This window comes from Scardinius erythrophthalmus, assembly GCF_964197995.2.
Source record: "Scardinius erythrophthalmus genome assembly, chromosome: 2".
In the NCBI taxonomy this organism is placed as follows: domain Eukaryota; kingdom Metazoa; phylum Chordata; class Actinopteri; order Cypriniformes; family Leuciscidae; genus Scardinius; species Scardinius erythrophthalmus.
This window is the reverse complement of record NC_138222.1, coordinates 37,453,930-37,470,143: the sequence shown is the minus strand read 5'-3', so window position 1 is coordinate 37,470,143 and position 16,214 is coordinate 37,453,930. Positions and strand designations below refer to the sequence as shown.

General features: G+C 37.8%; 2 protein-coding genes across 6 annotated transcripts; both read right to left on the bottom strand.

The window, feature by feature from the left end:
• Positions 1-301: 301 nt before the first annotated feature.
• cd59a (CD59 molecule (CD59 blood group) a) lies at positions 302-5,532 on the bottom strand. Of its 2 annotated transcripts, XM_081348865.1 has the most exons (4): positions 3,052-5,532; positions 1,586-1,660; positions 1,381-1,482; positions 302-1,276 (listed from the first exon to the last, which is right to left on the bottom strand). In XM_081348865.1, exons 2-4 carry the CDS (start codon positions 1,638-1,640, stop codon positions 1,077-1,079), a joined length of 357 nt encoding a protein of 118 aa, XP_081204991.1. In that variant the 5' UTR covers positions 1,641-1,660; positions 3,052-5,532; the 3' UTR covers positions 302-1,076. The 2 variants fall into 2 exon arrangements, with proteins under 2 accessions (XP_081204991.1, XP_081204992.1); XM_081348866.1 differs by lacking the exon at positions 3,052-5,532 and having other exon boundaries at positions 493-1,276; positions 1,586-1,697.
• On the bottom strand, positions 3,555-15,299 carry fbxo3 (F-box protein 3; the record flags this gene model as incomplete). Of its 4 annotated transcripts, none has more annotated exons than XM_081348826.1 (11): positions 3,555-6,508; positions 6,634-6,815; positions 7,003-7,118; positions 11,591-11,713; positions 11,793-11,877; positions 11,973-12,018; positions 12,390-12,594; positions 12,759-12,873; positions 12,947-13,110; positions 13,223-13,312; positions 15,162-15,299. In XM_081348826.1, 11 exons carry the CDS (start codon positions 15,251-15,253, stop codon positions 6,380-6,382), a joined length of 1,347 nt encoding a protein of 448 aa, XP_081204952.1. In that variant the 3' UTR covers positions 3,555-6,379. The 4 variants fall into 4 exon arrangements, with proteins under 4 accessions (XP_081204952.1, XP_081204950.1, XP_081204951.1 ...); XM_081348824.1 differs by having other exon boundaries at positions 6,625-6,815; positions 15,162-15,296; XM_081348825.1 differs by having other exon boundaries at positions 6,625-6,815; positions 13,223-13,306; positions 15,162-15,253.
• Between the last annotated feature and the right edge of the window lie 915 nt (positions 15,300-16,214).

Here is a 16,214-nt window from a genome sequence, read left to right as displayed (position 1 = left end):
GTTGAAGATCAAGGAGGATATAGAAGCAGTGAGGGTGATGGCAGAGATGGAGAATTTAAGTCAGATTGTTGTGGAAGATTTGGGTACATTATCCTATGCCAGTTTGGAAGATGTGATCCACATTACAACCAGAGGGTATGAAAGGGTCATTGCCTATTACACTAACAAGACTCTCAAAAAATGATGACAAAACAGGTCAAAATCGAGTTACATGTGAAAAGTGTGGGCTACACTTGTTGTCTTGTTGATTTTCACTTGTGGTAGAATCATCGATTTGGAATTCCGAGAAAGAAAGAATGTTAAAGATTATATGATGTATATTTATTGAATTTTTTTTGCACAATATTAGCAGTCTGGGACTTTTCACGAATCAGGATGTAGATAAAGTGTGTGTGTGCGTGCGTGCGTTCTTTATAGCACTGCAGATAAATTAGAAACAATGAGATACCCGTGGAATCATAAATATTTAACAGAATTCTCAAACTCTCAATTAGCATAAAACCACATGTTCCTTTTATTGGTCGCATAAAAGTTCAGTAAGTTTTGCTGGCTATAGTGGTAACAAGAAGCTAATCAGTACACTGAAAAGACTGCATGTCTACATCACACAATGTTTTTCAAGAGATTTTAAGTTTTAAAATGGACATTCATAAAGAGGAAAAGCAGGTAGTATAAAGGGCATTTATGCAAATGACAGTGATATGACACATTAACCCTTTGAATATCTCAGCATCAGAATCCTCACAACCCACTCAGTTGTACCACTTTTCTGGATAAAAGGATTAGCTGTGAAAGAGTACACGTACACAATGAGAGCAATATTTTAACACAATAAATTATAATCAGACAGTTTCTCTTTCACTATTAAGTGCAAAATGAAAAATAAAATGACAAGCTTTAGCTTACAAGCTTTAGCGTTGAGCGCACACACAGTTTTAACATACAGCTGAGGTTTAAGCTGTGAATGCTTCTTTGACCACTTAACTCAAGATATAGAAGATCTCTGCATTCTCACTGCATGATACCACTACCAGCTTTACAAGGAACAATGCAGAAGCCCTAGTGTTTGTGATGTTTTAGAGGACACCCCACCAGAAGAGAGCTAGTGAGAGCAGTATTCCCACCACAGAGCGGCTGGACACTGACACAGGAGCCGTGTTACACAGGTCAGAGGTACAGCAGGAGTACTTGAAGCTGGAAAGTTTGGGAAATTTCTCAGCGATGTCGCTGTGTTGACATTCAGAGTACTTTATACACTGCCGGTATGTGTCGCCACCTAAAAAAAAAAAAACATGAAAAGTCAAAGGGTCATGGGAATAGTTGTGCCATTTTGTTAAGATTACAGAAAGACTTTTTTTTTAAGTATGAGTGAGCTGACACCTCTTTCGTAGACGGACACGCAGGCATCATCATAGTAGCAGTTTCGAATTTTAGAGCATGTGCCCGAGTAGTCCTTACAATGGTAACATTTAATTGCAGAGCCTAAAGAGACAAGAGGACAGAGAGAACTTTATTTTTTGCAAGAATAAGACTCCAAAATAGGACAAAAACACACTGTGAAAAAAAGATCAGTGGCAATACATACCAAACCCCAGCAGAGCCAGAACGAACACCACACACACTCCAACAGAAGCTTTCATAATGCCTTCAGTTTACCAGTCTAATCGTGGCAGAGAGAGAGAGAGAGAGAGAGAGAGAGAGAGAGAGAGAGAGAGAGAGAGAGAGAGATTGTCTGAATGTTACTGATGTCATTGAATGCTCATCATAAATTTAGATTTAAAAAAAATTAATCCTACATTTTATTTATAAACTTGCCAACATGGTCTCAAGCCCTCACATTCAGAATATGATTATAATCATATCATAATCATAGGTCTATAGACCTTAAAGGGAATAAAGCTACTCAAATAGTGTTTCGACTTGTTACAGGTTCACCTGCAGTTGCTTCAGTAATAGATGCTTAACGGTATATTTGAACCAAGAATGTCATTTACTAAAGTCATTTACATTTCTAAAAGTAGTTCCAAACCTGTATGACTTTCTCTCGTGTAACATAAATTAAGATATTTTGAGATATGTTGTTGTTTTTATCCATACAATGGAAGTCAATTTAGTCTCTAAAACTGTTTTGTTACCAACATTCTTCAAAATAGCATATTTTGTTACACATAAGAAAGAAAGTTATACAAGTTTGGAACAACATTATGCTGAGTAGATGATGACAGAGTTTTCATTTTTTAGACAACTAACATAATCCTGCTAAGAGAAATAACTGTGGGTTATCTAATGAATAGGATATGGTTATGGTAAATCCAGTTTTGGCCAGTGATCTGACCAATATTATAACTACTACCATTATTACTGCAACTACACCTATTATTGTTTTTGATATTTGATATTTTAGCTTTATACATTATTATAATATCCTGGTGTATTATTTGTCCTTTGAAATTCATTCAGTCTTGAATGAACATCCTAATATAATAATTAACAATACATATAACAATTATTTTTTTAAACATATTTATGGCATTATTCACTTAGTACAACGTAACATCAACACATTTCAAAAATTTTTAAATTGACCTTTACAAATACTTGATCCTGCTGTTAATGTATGCCAGTGTTTTATTTTTCAATAGTTTAACTAACAATTTCATTTAAACTTGAATTTGGATAGGATTCACACCAAAATCCCAATTTAAAAAATGAAAATTTTGTGTTTAGTCACTGACCCAATGGCAACTTGTCTCACTTTTATAAAATTTTGAATTAATTGATTTTCTCTCCAGAGTTTAGTAAAATGTATAGTATTAACATATCTCTTACACATTTAATAGAGTTGTATGAAACATAAACCAATAGGCTATTTTAAGTAAATAAAATGTCACACATTTTATCATAACTGTCTACCATAACCTTAAAAAAAACATGTCTATGGAAAAACTAAATGCGCTTAATGCACTTGCGATATAAATCAGCCTGGGCCGCAAGCAAAGAATGTCTTTAAGCAGTATGCTGTTATCTTGACCAGTTCCTTTATAGTCTTACCTCAGTGTGAAGAAGGAATCCAACCACAGAGACATCCAAACCAGTCTGAAAACTGGAGAGCTTGAGCCCGATCACTCTTCTTAAGACACGCCCACAATGCTCTTCAACAAGTCTTTTGTGTCCTTTTTATTACATACTGTCCTAAAATATTTAAATTGAATATATTATGTTATGGGGTTAAAAAGAAATAACATCCAATAAGAATTCAGAAATAATTGATTAATCACAAAGTAATGTAGGCTACTATACATTAGCAGTAGGGGCAGTCACCCTGAAACAGAGCTATTCAGTAGTATAATATTGATAGGACAGCGTTGTGATTTCTTTAACTGTTCAATTCCTGTAGTCAAAAGCTGAATGTTAATCTTTTTCACTCTTGTTTGTACAATGAAATTTTCCATCCCTTAGTTTAATCAGCCATGAGCCTAAATCTGTCCCTTCAACATACTTGCACAATGTTTATTCTTGCATAAACAAAACACAAAGAATGTCTTTCTCATTGGTTCACTTACTTTATTCTTCTTCTCTGTTAACAATTCTTGTGTTTAATTATACTTTATTATACTGCATATACATAACATCAGTCTCTTATTCTCCCTAAACTTTCCTTTCCCTTCTTATAAAATGCTGAATCAGCATAAAATGTTCTTATGTATAAGAAATCTTCTATAATATAATTAATTATGCAATATACACACTAATTCTTCTACAACCCCTTGACCACACATCTAGGTCATGCCTCAGAAGACATGGCTTACTGAATTAATGGACATGGGGTCACATAAGGATTCGTTCTGCTGTGGCGCAATAACAGATGAAGAATATGAGGCTGTCAAAATAGAAATTGTGCATTTTCTTTCAGTTGTAAGGTCTTAAAGGGATAGTTCACAAATTAAAATGATGTCATCATTTACTCACCCTCATGTCATTACAAACCTGGATGTCTGTCTTACTTCTGTGGAACATAAAATATATTTTGAAGAGCTATTTTTTAGTTATACTTTCATTGCATGAACAGACATGATCAAAATCACTCAGCACACAAGCAACACTGGTGTGCAGCCATTTTTTGATTTTTGTCTTTGAACTTCAGTATATTTCTATTGCATCGCTGTCGAAGAGTATTTAGCTGGTGAAGTGGATTTACTTATTGTAAGCTCTGTAATGTTTGAGGCAGATGTCATAACAAATATCAGTCAACCGGGAAGATATTAAAACGAGTAGATCATTCATAAAACTCTAAGCTCTTATCTTCATGCTGTGCAAATTCAAACCGGAAGACAGAACACAACGAATGCAGCGCTGAAAAGGGGCGGGGCTACTTTCGCTCTATATGTCTGATGTATTAGTCCTAGTGTGGTCACTTGAGGGAATTAAGCTAAACTATTGTTTGTGAAATGAGATAAGTTACAGAAATGTCACAATTTCTTCCTTTCAGAATAGTTCAGAATGAATGAGTAAAGAGATGGGAGATAAGGGCCCAAAAAAAGGCTTAACAAAGAAACATCAGTCTGACTACAATAAGGGCTCTTCAACATGTTGCCATGACAACTGACACTAAGAGGGAGGGTTTGGGTTAGGGTCAGAGTGAGAGAAATGACTCTACGTTTTGTGTTGTGAGAACAATAAGTGTTTTCAAACAGAGGTTTTCCAGAGCATGAGACAATAGTACTGTGGCTGGCTGGAGAAAAATATTCTGATCAACAGCGCATTTGCATTTGGATATAGAAAGTATCCTGATCACAAGGTGAATGTTAGCAAATAATGTGATAGTGAAACACGGTATTGATACACCATTACTTTTTTTTTATTTACACCAAATAAAAAAAACCTCATACAAAATAAAAAAACGAGTTATTTGCTAATCTGAGAGGTTCGATAGGGCTAACCAGAGAACATAATAGCAAACTGTTGAAAAATCCCACTGCACAGCATTATTTTACAAAGATGATAACGTAAAAATGCAGTCAAACATGAAAATCAAAATCATACATATCTTTAGGCAAGATTAACTTACATTGCCATTATCAGGAAGGGAGAAAAAAGCAGAGAAATTCTTTAGTCTGCCAATATTTCAGTCTGAAAAACTGAGCTGTAAATTACAACAGACATTTTTCTGATCATTTACCTCTTACACAGGATTTTAAGGGAAAAGGTCATAATAATGCCATAAACTTATAAAATTCTTATCTTGCTATTCACAGGAGTCTGTGTAACCTCCAGCCCTTAAGATGATCTAAAACGATTCTCCTTTACGCCAATGTGCTCTAACTGACCTTCTGTTTACATGCATCCGTACGTTTCTGAGAACAGGACATCAGCACCTCAGAACAGCAAACCAACACAGCGCACTAGAGAAAGTAATTACTGCGCAGGTTAGCTGATGTTTGCGTGAACTGGCTGGTTTGGGTCTATGTGCTTTTTACTCATCTTTGAATAAATCAGTTTCACTTTACAACTCAGCCTGACCCCGAAACCCTCTGTACAGACAACACAAGCAGAAACATATATACACAAGCACATACACGCTACACAATACCTGAGGTCTTGTGAAGGAAATGAATGGGATTAATTCCATTTTGCCTTTCTGTGAAGAATGCAATATATATATTTCCAATTCAGTGTGTGTGTACTTTTATGCTAACAGTAGTGTCATACTTTCTTCTCATGCTCTTAATGCAACTGTAAGGTCTTAAAAGGGATAGTTCAAAAAGAATGAAAATTCTGTCATTATTCACTCAACCTCATGTCGTTCCAAACCTGTATTCCTTACTTACTTTTGTGGAAAAAGAAAGAAAATATTTTGAAGAACTGTTTTTATCCATACAATAAAAGCCAATGGGGTCCAAAACAACACAGGACCCCATTGACTTTCATTGCATGGACAAAAAATATATATATTCTTTTTGTGTTTGACAGGAGACAGAAGGACATACAGGTTTGGAACGACATAAGGGTAAGTAAATTAATTTTTTTGGCTTAACTATCCCTTTATGTAAGTGGCAGGTCACTGTGAATCCTAGGCAAGAAGAACCAATCTCACACACATTCAATAAACTCCCTCCCTCCCATTCAATCACAAAACACACTTGCAGACTCAAACACGCATACAATGATCTCACACGTCCACAGGCGCGCACAGACACAACCACGCCACAACCAGACACATGCCCTCACAAACTGGAAAAAGAGGTGACAGGCACAAAGGCGATCACAATAAACAATGGATGCCTAAAAGCTCCGTTTGTCCTGCTCTCCTGTTTGTGCGAGAGTGTCTGTGCATCAGTATCTGTGGGCGGGTGTTGGCCGGGGGGCATGAAAAAGTGGATCAGATGTGCCGAGGGCAGCGCCCTCCTGGGTCAGCCATGTTCATGCCACGCATTTCTCCCTCCTCATAGTCATCTGTGTCTGATGAATTGTCGTCATCATAAGGAGCAGACACCTCACTGACTGAGCTCTAAATGAGAGAGAAAAACACAGAATGAGGGATCTAAAATGGCAAATGTACACACATTAGCACCTTGGACATTCATTTTTCTTGGATAAAACAGAAAGACATAAATAGCGTCTTACCGACCGCACCATTGACTCACGGAATGGTGGGCACACCATGTGGAATCGTGGGATTGATACGTCAAACACTTCCTCTTTGTTCTTGAGCCGGTGGAATGTGTAGTGGCCTTCCATGTACTCGGAAGTGGTGGAAAACGTGGTACAGCTGGCGTACTCGTGAACTTTACCGGGTGTCATCACTGGAAACTCGCCTGCAACATACATCACACGCAAAAAAAACAAAGAGATGCAGGACATTCTTTAAAAAGTAGCGCAATTGTCACACTATGAATTATATGGTCAGAAAGATACTGTCAGAATGTCTCATCGTGATAATTCAACATATCTGTTACCAGTGCGAACTGTTCTAGTTTACTAGTTACAGGGATGGGCTCTTACCCACGACGCCAGGGCCTCGGACCTCCTCCACATTTCCGTTTGCATTCGTGATCTTCCAGTACCGACTGTCTAGCTGGCATGCATTCTCTGGCAGGGCCGACTTTGCCATCTCAATCCTGTTGCATGGCACAGCTCAGAGGTCATAGGTTCAGCTCATTGCATCATCCTATGTCAAGTCTTAGTACAGCTGCGTTGCATTACAGCAAGTTACAGCAGAAAGCAGCTTGATCATTTCAGCAACTTGATCTTTATTTACAAATTCCACACTGACATCTCTACTTTTTGGTTAGACAGCAGCACTGGGAGAAGAAATAGATGAGGCGTGGCAGTAGGGGTGTGCAATATGAATCGTCTATGATAATATCATAATTAGCGTTTTATTATGCGTTGCCATTATTATGTCACTTGCTTTGCAAAATCCAAACGAAAACATGCCTTGAGACTGAAAGTGATATCATTACGTGATATTTAATGCGAGTAGAATGCTGCCTAAATGCAAGATATACAGGGCCATTTCCCCCCATGAGTTTTTGTCTTAAAAGACCAACTTAATTGTATTCTGTAAAAAAAAATTTTTTTTTTAATGGCTGTAACACTCCAAAAAATGTGGACAGAAATGTTTACCACTGTGTCACATAACCTTTCTTTTTAATTACTCTTTTTAAATGTTTGGCAATTGAGAGAATTAATTGTTGCAGTTTTGCAAGTGGATTTTTTGCCCAATCTCGCCTGATACAAGACATCTGCTCAACAGTCCATGGTCATTGTTGTCTGATTCTCCTTTTCATGATGGTCCATACATTTTCAGAAGGAGACAGATCTGGACTGCAGACAGGTCAGTCAAGCACATCCACCCTATGTGTAGACTCTACAAAACCACTCTGTTGCAGCACATGCAGAATGAGGCCTGGCATTGTCTTGCTTCCCAGGAAAGATGTCATCTTGATGCCATTAAATGTCTCTGTACAATCCCAATATACTAAAGCCCTGCATTTCAGCCCGAGCCCGACGGGCCCCGACTTTTTTACGCCCCTTGGGCCAGGCTTCGGGCCAATTTTCACGTCACTGTTCACATGCGGCCGGGCCTCGGGCCTTTTTTGGGTTATCCTTCTTTTTATATTTTTAGACATTAATTAAAAAAATATGAGAAGTTGATGTCGACGATAGAAAAACAAACATAGAAAGACATTTAATAACCTCATAACTTTCATAATCTTATAATTACACTGACATATGATTGACATGACAGTCTCACGCACGCACACACGCACAGAAGGTTTCCCGTCAGCGCAACCAACGATTCACCTCATGCGCAAATAATGGAGAATATTAAGAGAAAAATCGCAGAGTGATAGAAGAGAGGACTGGGTTAAAATCTTCCACTGTGGATGCTATTCTTTTTCTCCACGATGCTCTCCACGAAGAGACTGTTCTAACGTTTCGTTTGATTGGACTTTATTTTCGTTTAACTGTTGGAAACTACTGGAAAAAAGAATGGCCATGTTCTGTGGTGCATTTTTAAGGTAAGATAACCTGCAAGTTTGTTTTTGATTTATTTAATTTAATTTGTTTAGATTGGCTATTGCTCATTTCGTTTGCGAGCGCTGTTGCGAGCAGCCTGAGCCTGCCTCAGTATTTCAAAAAAAATTACTCACTGTGGTTTAATAAATAAACATTAAACTAACTGTCTGTGTGATATGCTTGAACTGTTTTATATCTATGGATTTTATCGTAGCCAAGTAAAGTATTAGCGTTGATTTGAGAGGCTAAATTGATTAAACATGTTTTACTCGCTGTTGGCTTGGCTTGCTTGATTTTTTTTTTTTTTTTTAATGCTCCAAACATTTGTCTAATTTAACTTAATAAAGAAATGAAAAGCAAAGAAACATAACTAACAAAACGGACATATTTTAACGGCTGCAAATAGGGCAGGCTGCCGCTGTTAAAAAAAAATAAAATAAAAAAAAAATACAAAACCGGGCTCGGGTCGGACTCGGGCTGATAATTCTGATGAGCTGTCGGACACGGGTCGGGCTAGGGCCTGAGCGTCTCGGGCCAGGGCCGGGCTCGGGCCTAGATTTGAGGCCCGTGCAGGGCTCTACAATATACGCCTCCACGTCACTGGACACATAGAACTGATGTACGGCTTTCTCCTTGTGTAACAGAGATTCAAGTGGCATTCCTTGATGCAAGCAGCAGACATCTAGCCTGGGAAAACCCAGACAACTTCCGGCAAATTTAGATTTGCTCTGCAAGTAGTCTGGCAAAGAGCTCATTCAAGCCCATTTCTAATCCGTCGAAATCGCGGCACCAATCAGAAACGTTGGAGCGGGCTTTACACAATGACGATCGCTCTGATTGGTTTTAGGTCTATCCAATTGTGCCCAGAGACATTTGAGCGACGTCCGTTGGTGAAGCGCATCAACTTTTAAATGCATTATTATATTCAAATCGCAAACACATGAGGACAGTCTCCATGAAAGACCCACTGGCAGATGAACGTGCAACTACATTTCTCTCCGAAACGGTAGGAATTAGATTTAATAGAGGATTTTAACTGTGACAAGATGATTGACAGGGCAGTTTACGTGACAGGACGCACGCGACAGATCCGTCCGATAAAAATGACGAAGTAGTATGTCTACACATTCAAAAGTAAATACCTTTTCTTCACAAAAACAGTACATACTTTTATGATGTAGTGTACCTTAGGCGAATTGGGACGCAGCATATGGCTTTACACGATGACGATCGCTCTGATTAGTTTTAGGTCTATCCAATTGCGCCCAGAGGCATTTGAGCGACGTCCGTTGGTGACGCCCCTTTGGAAATGAGTTATTAATGAAGCTTTGCCAGACCATAACTCAGTTACTACTGAGAATGGTCTGGTTTTTAACCAGGCTAGCAGACAACAGTTTTTTAAAGTACTCCTGATTTGGCTGTATAACACAGTAGCATAATGGTTTCTCATGCAGTGCCATATGAGGGCTCGAAGGTCACGCACATTCAACAGAGGTTTCCTGCCTTGCCCTACATGTACAAATATTTCTCTGGATTCCCTGAATCTTTTCACAATATTATGTATGGTAGATGGTGAAAGACCTAAATTCTTTGCAATCTTGCATTGAGAAATTAGATTTTTGAATTGTCTAACAATTATCTCATGACATTTGGCACAAAGTGGTGACCCATGACCCAAGCTCTTTGCTTGGAAATACTGAGATGCTCCTTCAGATGACCAAATCACGATACCCTCACCTATTACCAATTCACCCACTTATTGTGGGCTGTTTCAAAAGAGTTTAACTTCGATATTCTATAATTTTTTCACTTTTATTTTACCTCTGTCACAACTTTTTTGTAGTGTGTTGGAGCCATCAAAATGTGTTTTTATTTACAAAAAAATACAATCAAGTTGTTCAGTGAAAACATTGGAAATCTTTTCTTTGTACTTTTTTCAGTTAAATAAAGTTGAAAAAACCCCACAGATTTCTTTTCTTGATCTGGGGTTGTACACCAAATGTACTTATATTTATCTTATATTTATTCCTGAATATCATCATGATTGCAAATGTCATATTGACTTGAAACGGTTAAATAAACCCTAAGTTAACATTGTGAGTTACATTTTAGTCATTTTACTGTCAATGCCATCAATATTGTCCTTTTTTGTTTTATATCATCAACAAAAAAATTCAAATGAATTTTCACTGCAGAACTGTTTTGCGTCTCAGAGCAAAACATTGAAGGGCTTCACTGCATTTTGAACTAATTAGTTTAATGAGTTTACGCCGTTTGAACAAACCTGACACCTGTCTACATCGGGCACGAATGTTAAGTCACATCAAAAGCAAATAGAATCCATTATAATCACTGATGCTGTCTACACTGGATACAGTATACAGATGCACTGTTTATTTTCTGGTGTGCTCAAGTCTGCTGACATCAAGACAAATGAACATTCACTTTGAAGCATCCTGTATAAATAGCTTGTTTGCGTCTCTGTACAGACTTCAGAAGAACAACCACATTTATTTTTAATGGCAGGCAGGATCACGTCAGAGAATAATATGTTTGTTCAGAGCATGTGACCTCAATTGTTTTGTTTGTTTGATTGTTTTTGACGCCATACCAGTTTCTGGGGTTATTTTCATGGTGAGATAAATTGATGGTAAAAGTATATCAGGTGTTTCCAATTTATTCAAGAGTTAACTGAATAAAAAAATTCTCTTAAAGGGTTAAAACCAGCTAAATCTAATAAAACATGCTTCAATGATAACGAGTTTTGACAGAAAGAACATGTTGGTAGATCTTCTCCTAGTATTAAAAATTGCCTTTTCTGCCAGGGGTATAAACAATCTTGTCCCATCGGATTGAGATTTGATAGAAACTTCTTCCAGCATTGGGGCTGATTTCATGAAGTTTGTTCATAGTATATAAATCACATTCTGTTTACCATTTGTTATTAATATAGAAATGAATTATTGAATTATTAATTATTAAAAAAAAAATTTAATCAACCTAAACACAAATAGCCTGATTTAGATTACCAAAGCCAAATTAACATGTGTGTGCATTTATGTAGTACCTGATTCTATAGGTGAAGAAAAAGTGTGGCGGATGGACTGAACTGAGCTCTGGCAGGAAGGAGGTAGAGACTGATACGGTGATGTCACCAGTGGTTGCCACACAGCGTTTGTCATGAACATATCTGAACAAAAATAAAGGGGGTAAAATGTAAAGAGGCATTATAATAGGCTGTAAGTGTAAGATAACAAAAGGTGGACCACCTGAAGATCTGGTCTCGAATGATGGGGTATTCTCCTGTTACAACATTGTCAACATAGGAGGTAAACCACTCAGTAAAGTCAGAACCTGATAAAAAGAACGGAGGAGAGAGAAGAGTTCATAAAATCTGAATCGGTCCATAAAACGGCAATCCATTAATGCAGCCTTTTGTTCTATGTTACCTGTAATGAACATGTCAATCGCAGAGGGATCTTGTGCCAATTGATCCTGTGAAGAAGAAGCGTAAATCAGAATGAGCAAGAGAGGCTGCATTAGACAAGACGACAAGAGCACCCCTCACTGGTCAAAGTGCAACGATGCAAGAAAAAATCCTCTCTTATCTAGCGGAGACCTCCACATGCACAAGCAGAATCGTATCTGATGTGGTGAACTGCTTCAGCTCCTATCAGTCAGGAGTCACGGAGCAGTTGGGAGGCTCTTAACATTTACCATCTGGTCTTTAGCTACTATATAACCACTGGCTGCCTCCTTAAAAGATCATCTTCATCACAGTTGCACTTTCAGAATGGTTCACTAGCCTTGCATGAGTGTGTGTTCATGCATGGTGGTTTGTTGTGGTCTGAGGGTAGTGATCTAACCGGGCACTGATAGAAGATCTCACTGCGTGTTCGTCCCTCTGTGCTCTCCAGGGCCATGTACTGGCTAAGGCCGGTATGGAAGCAAAACGTGAGTGGAAGACACTGCCGCATCCCCTTCCTCTGCTGAAATCCCCCTGCCGCTGTCTCAATGTCCAACAGGTCTTCTGAGCGGTAGTGATTGGACAAAGCCATGCTGCCCATCAGCCTGTGGAGAGGAGTAGAAGAGCAAGAGAAGTCTGTCTGCTTGCGTGTATAAATGCTTTTCAAATAATTTATGAGCATTTAAATAATCTTTTAAGAGTTGAAAAGTAAATTAAAAACTTTTAAATAGTTTTTTGAAATGATCAAGGATATTCTCAGAAGTCTTACCCAGGGACCACCAGTTTTTGTCCATTGTGTATCCTATAGGAGCAACGGTAGTCATTCGGGAGTTTGCAGCCAATCTGGGCCTCAATGGCCTCTAGCTCTTCCTCCTTTACTCCCTCTTCTCAGAGAAAGGAAAACAAAATTAACACCCATAGTTTTTCAAAATATGACTGGATTAGTTACAGACAGACCTTTAAGTGAAGCTATCATTCGAGGACATTTCTGATTCAGGTAGTTTTTCAGGCTATCCCAAGCTTTCTTGAGAGTGCTGTAATAGTCAATGTAACGGCCCAGATCGGCATAATACTCCCGAAACAGCTCCTTCCAGGACAGGCCTCTGTGGGTTTTGTCTGCCCTTTAAAAAGTCAACACCATATTTTAATTACAAAAAAATCTTTTAAAAAGATGAAAAATGCATGTGTCATAAATTTGTGAAATTATTCTGAGGGCATTTTGAGTCCGCTTACTCAGTAAGGAGCCAGTGCTTCTGACAAAGTCTCTTCCATAGGGGGTTATGACCTGTCAGCTCACTGAGTCGACGACTTACAAAACTGCAGCTGAGAAAAGAACACACCAGATTTGGTACAACAGGAACTTTCGACTACTTGAGATCTTGAAAAAATTTAAACATATTCAGTTCAGACTATGCTTCATCTACTGACCCTTTTGCTGTGTTTGACCGGGAACACCTCTGATGTTCCCAGTCATAAATGGCCGGCCTTTCAAAAATTGCGTGTAAATGCTCGTTATGCTATAATTTCGCCAAATACTGGATTCAATCTTTTTGCTAACTTCTTTCAATTAGGACAGGTTTTATATTTAGTTTTGGATCTGATTGATCATAGGCCTCATTGATCTGAGCTTATGTACCTCAGTTTTTGAATGAAAAAAAGCATTATTTGTCAATAAGTTTGTTAATAGTCAGCAAAATATGGAAATAATTTGCACTGTTTATCACACTAGTGTGCTTTAATGTTTAACCAGGAAGTTTGCTTTGAAATGCTTTTATTTTGTACAAAATGGAACAACGCCACACTTGTTCCCCAATCAAAAATGACCGGCATTCAAAAAAATAGCTTATAAATTTCTTGTTATTCTATATTATTAGCAAATACTGGATTGAATCTTTTTGTCAACTTGTTTTCTTTCAATTAGGGCAGGTTTTGTATTGATTTTTGAAACTCATTGATCGTAGGCCTCATTGATCTGAGGAGAAAGTTCATCTCTGTAAATAAGAAAGCCTGAAATAGTCAAAAAAGTTTGGTTGTGCACATGTGTGTGTGTGTGTGCGCATGTATCCACACATGCAAAGGTCCGAGGCCTCTCTCTGCAAGCACACGTGTACATATGTGTGAACATAATGAACATGCTCCCGAAATGTTTCTCTTATTTTCAATCTCGATCAATCAGTTTAAAAAAGAAATACAAAACCAGTCCTGCTATTAAAAAAAAATAAGTTGACGAAAAGATTGAATCCAATATTTGGTGATAATATAGAGTAATGAGAGATAAAAAATAAATAAAAAATGTGTAGGCCGGTCATTTTTGACATTGGTACCAGGTGGGGACAAAAAAACTCAAAAAAATTATTGTTAGGAGACCTTGAGTGCAATGTAAGTCACAATTAAAGTATCAACCAAATGAATAAATGTAAATTTTATAATGCATATTTTAAAACTTGATGACAAGTGATGATTAAGTATTTTAATAATTGTATTATTATTATTACCACCACCGTAAATGAACAGAAACATTCCTGAAAAACTGAATAATCACCCCTAAACATTCAGTCTCTTGAGGATGCAACCTTTACATAATATAGGCCTAAAAGCTACAGTGGATTACTCAGTTAAGAACAGTGTTAAAAGGCGCACGTAAAGCTTTACAGTCTTTACAGTAGCTTCTATAAACAGTGAGGAAAACTTAGTTGCACCGGCGGTGTTACGCAAACTTCCAGCTGACCAGCGTCACGTGATCCTCCCTGCTCATTTCCCAGACCAAAATATTTATCATCAGAGCACAACTCAACTTACGATCCACAAAACACGAACAGCTACCATCAGCATGCGATTGCAGCAGAAATAATGCTTTTGTGTTGCATGTCTCCACTTATTGCACCATACTGTCAACTTACATGAAGTCATGCATAAGATGCATGAGATGATCGGGTGTAACAGCTCACACAGATTAGTGTCTTTATTTAATGATTGAAAACGGACATTATTGTGGTAAAATCGTGACTGTCTATCAAAAGAATTTGCTTGAGTAATATCATAAGCTATCCTGTTAGCATTGCCAGCTAACTGTGGAGCGGATATTATTTTTCAAGCTCATTCAAGGAACAAACATGCTTAAAACATCTTTACAATTGCACGAACTAAGGGCATGGTGCAAAAAAATGTCTACCTGGTCAGATCTCGGAAGTCCAGAAATGACAGCACCAGCAATAAGGGATCAGACGGTAAGTTATCCAGGCTGAGCGCTATGGACGTTGCCATCTTGGTAGCGAATGCAGACGCGAAGCCCCGCCCCCTTCACCGCGATGACAAGAAGGCGTGTCCGCACGCTGCTCTGTTATCAAATATTGCGCACATGTCGCCACACTGTTAATCAAGTGAAAATGTATGTTCTAGTAAGGTAGGCTATTTAAAGATTCTGTTTTCGATTTCCCGGTTCCTTAAGTTTTATTTCCTTTTTATTCTTTTGTGGAAAAAATATTTGAAACAAAAAATCCAAATATATTGCCAATTGATGAGATCTACACAACAAATAGCCTGTCTGTAGGCTATATAAAAAACAGTAATACATTTAACACAATGTAAACAATGTGTTTACAGACTTGGCTTTTTAATGATAATAATAATAAATAAAATAAATAATAATAATAATAATATGCAAAATACACTGGATGTATGACATGTCAAAGTGTCCTAAAATTGAGGCATACACATTTCTTGTATTTTTACACTGCTTAACTGACTCGTCTTCATCCTCTCCTGCCGGGTTTAGCTCCATCCCTAATAAATCATAAAATGTAATTGATGATACAACATGCAATTTTCTAAGTAATCCTGAAGACTTTGGTTAGATTTTTCATGTTTTTAAATTTTTACATAGATTGAGGAGGGGGACTGTGTGCAGGGGGCCCAGAGGCCAGGAGGGCCTATAGGGATCTTCCCTAAGGGCCCCGACCCTAGAACGAGATTTCTACTGGCAGTTTACCTTGAGACACCACTCATTGTCAGTTCTGTGAATAATCCTTTTTTCTTACCCTAATGTGGCAACATATCTTAGGGGATACAGACTTTTCAAAATGCAGGAAATAACAGCATGAGCAAAATATGACAGTGTTCTTTTTCAACGTCTTAAGTAGCTATTTTTTACCCTTTTTTTCTTTTTTTTTTTTGCTTAAGAAAAGTAAGATTAAAACATGCCTACTACTTTCTACAAAGTCAGAAT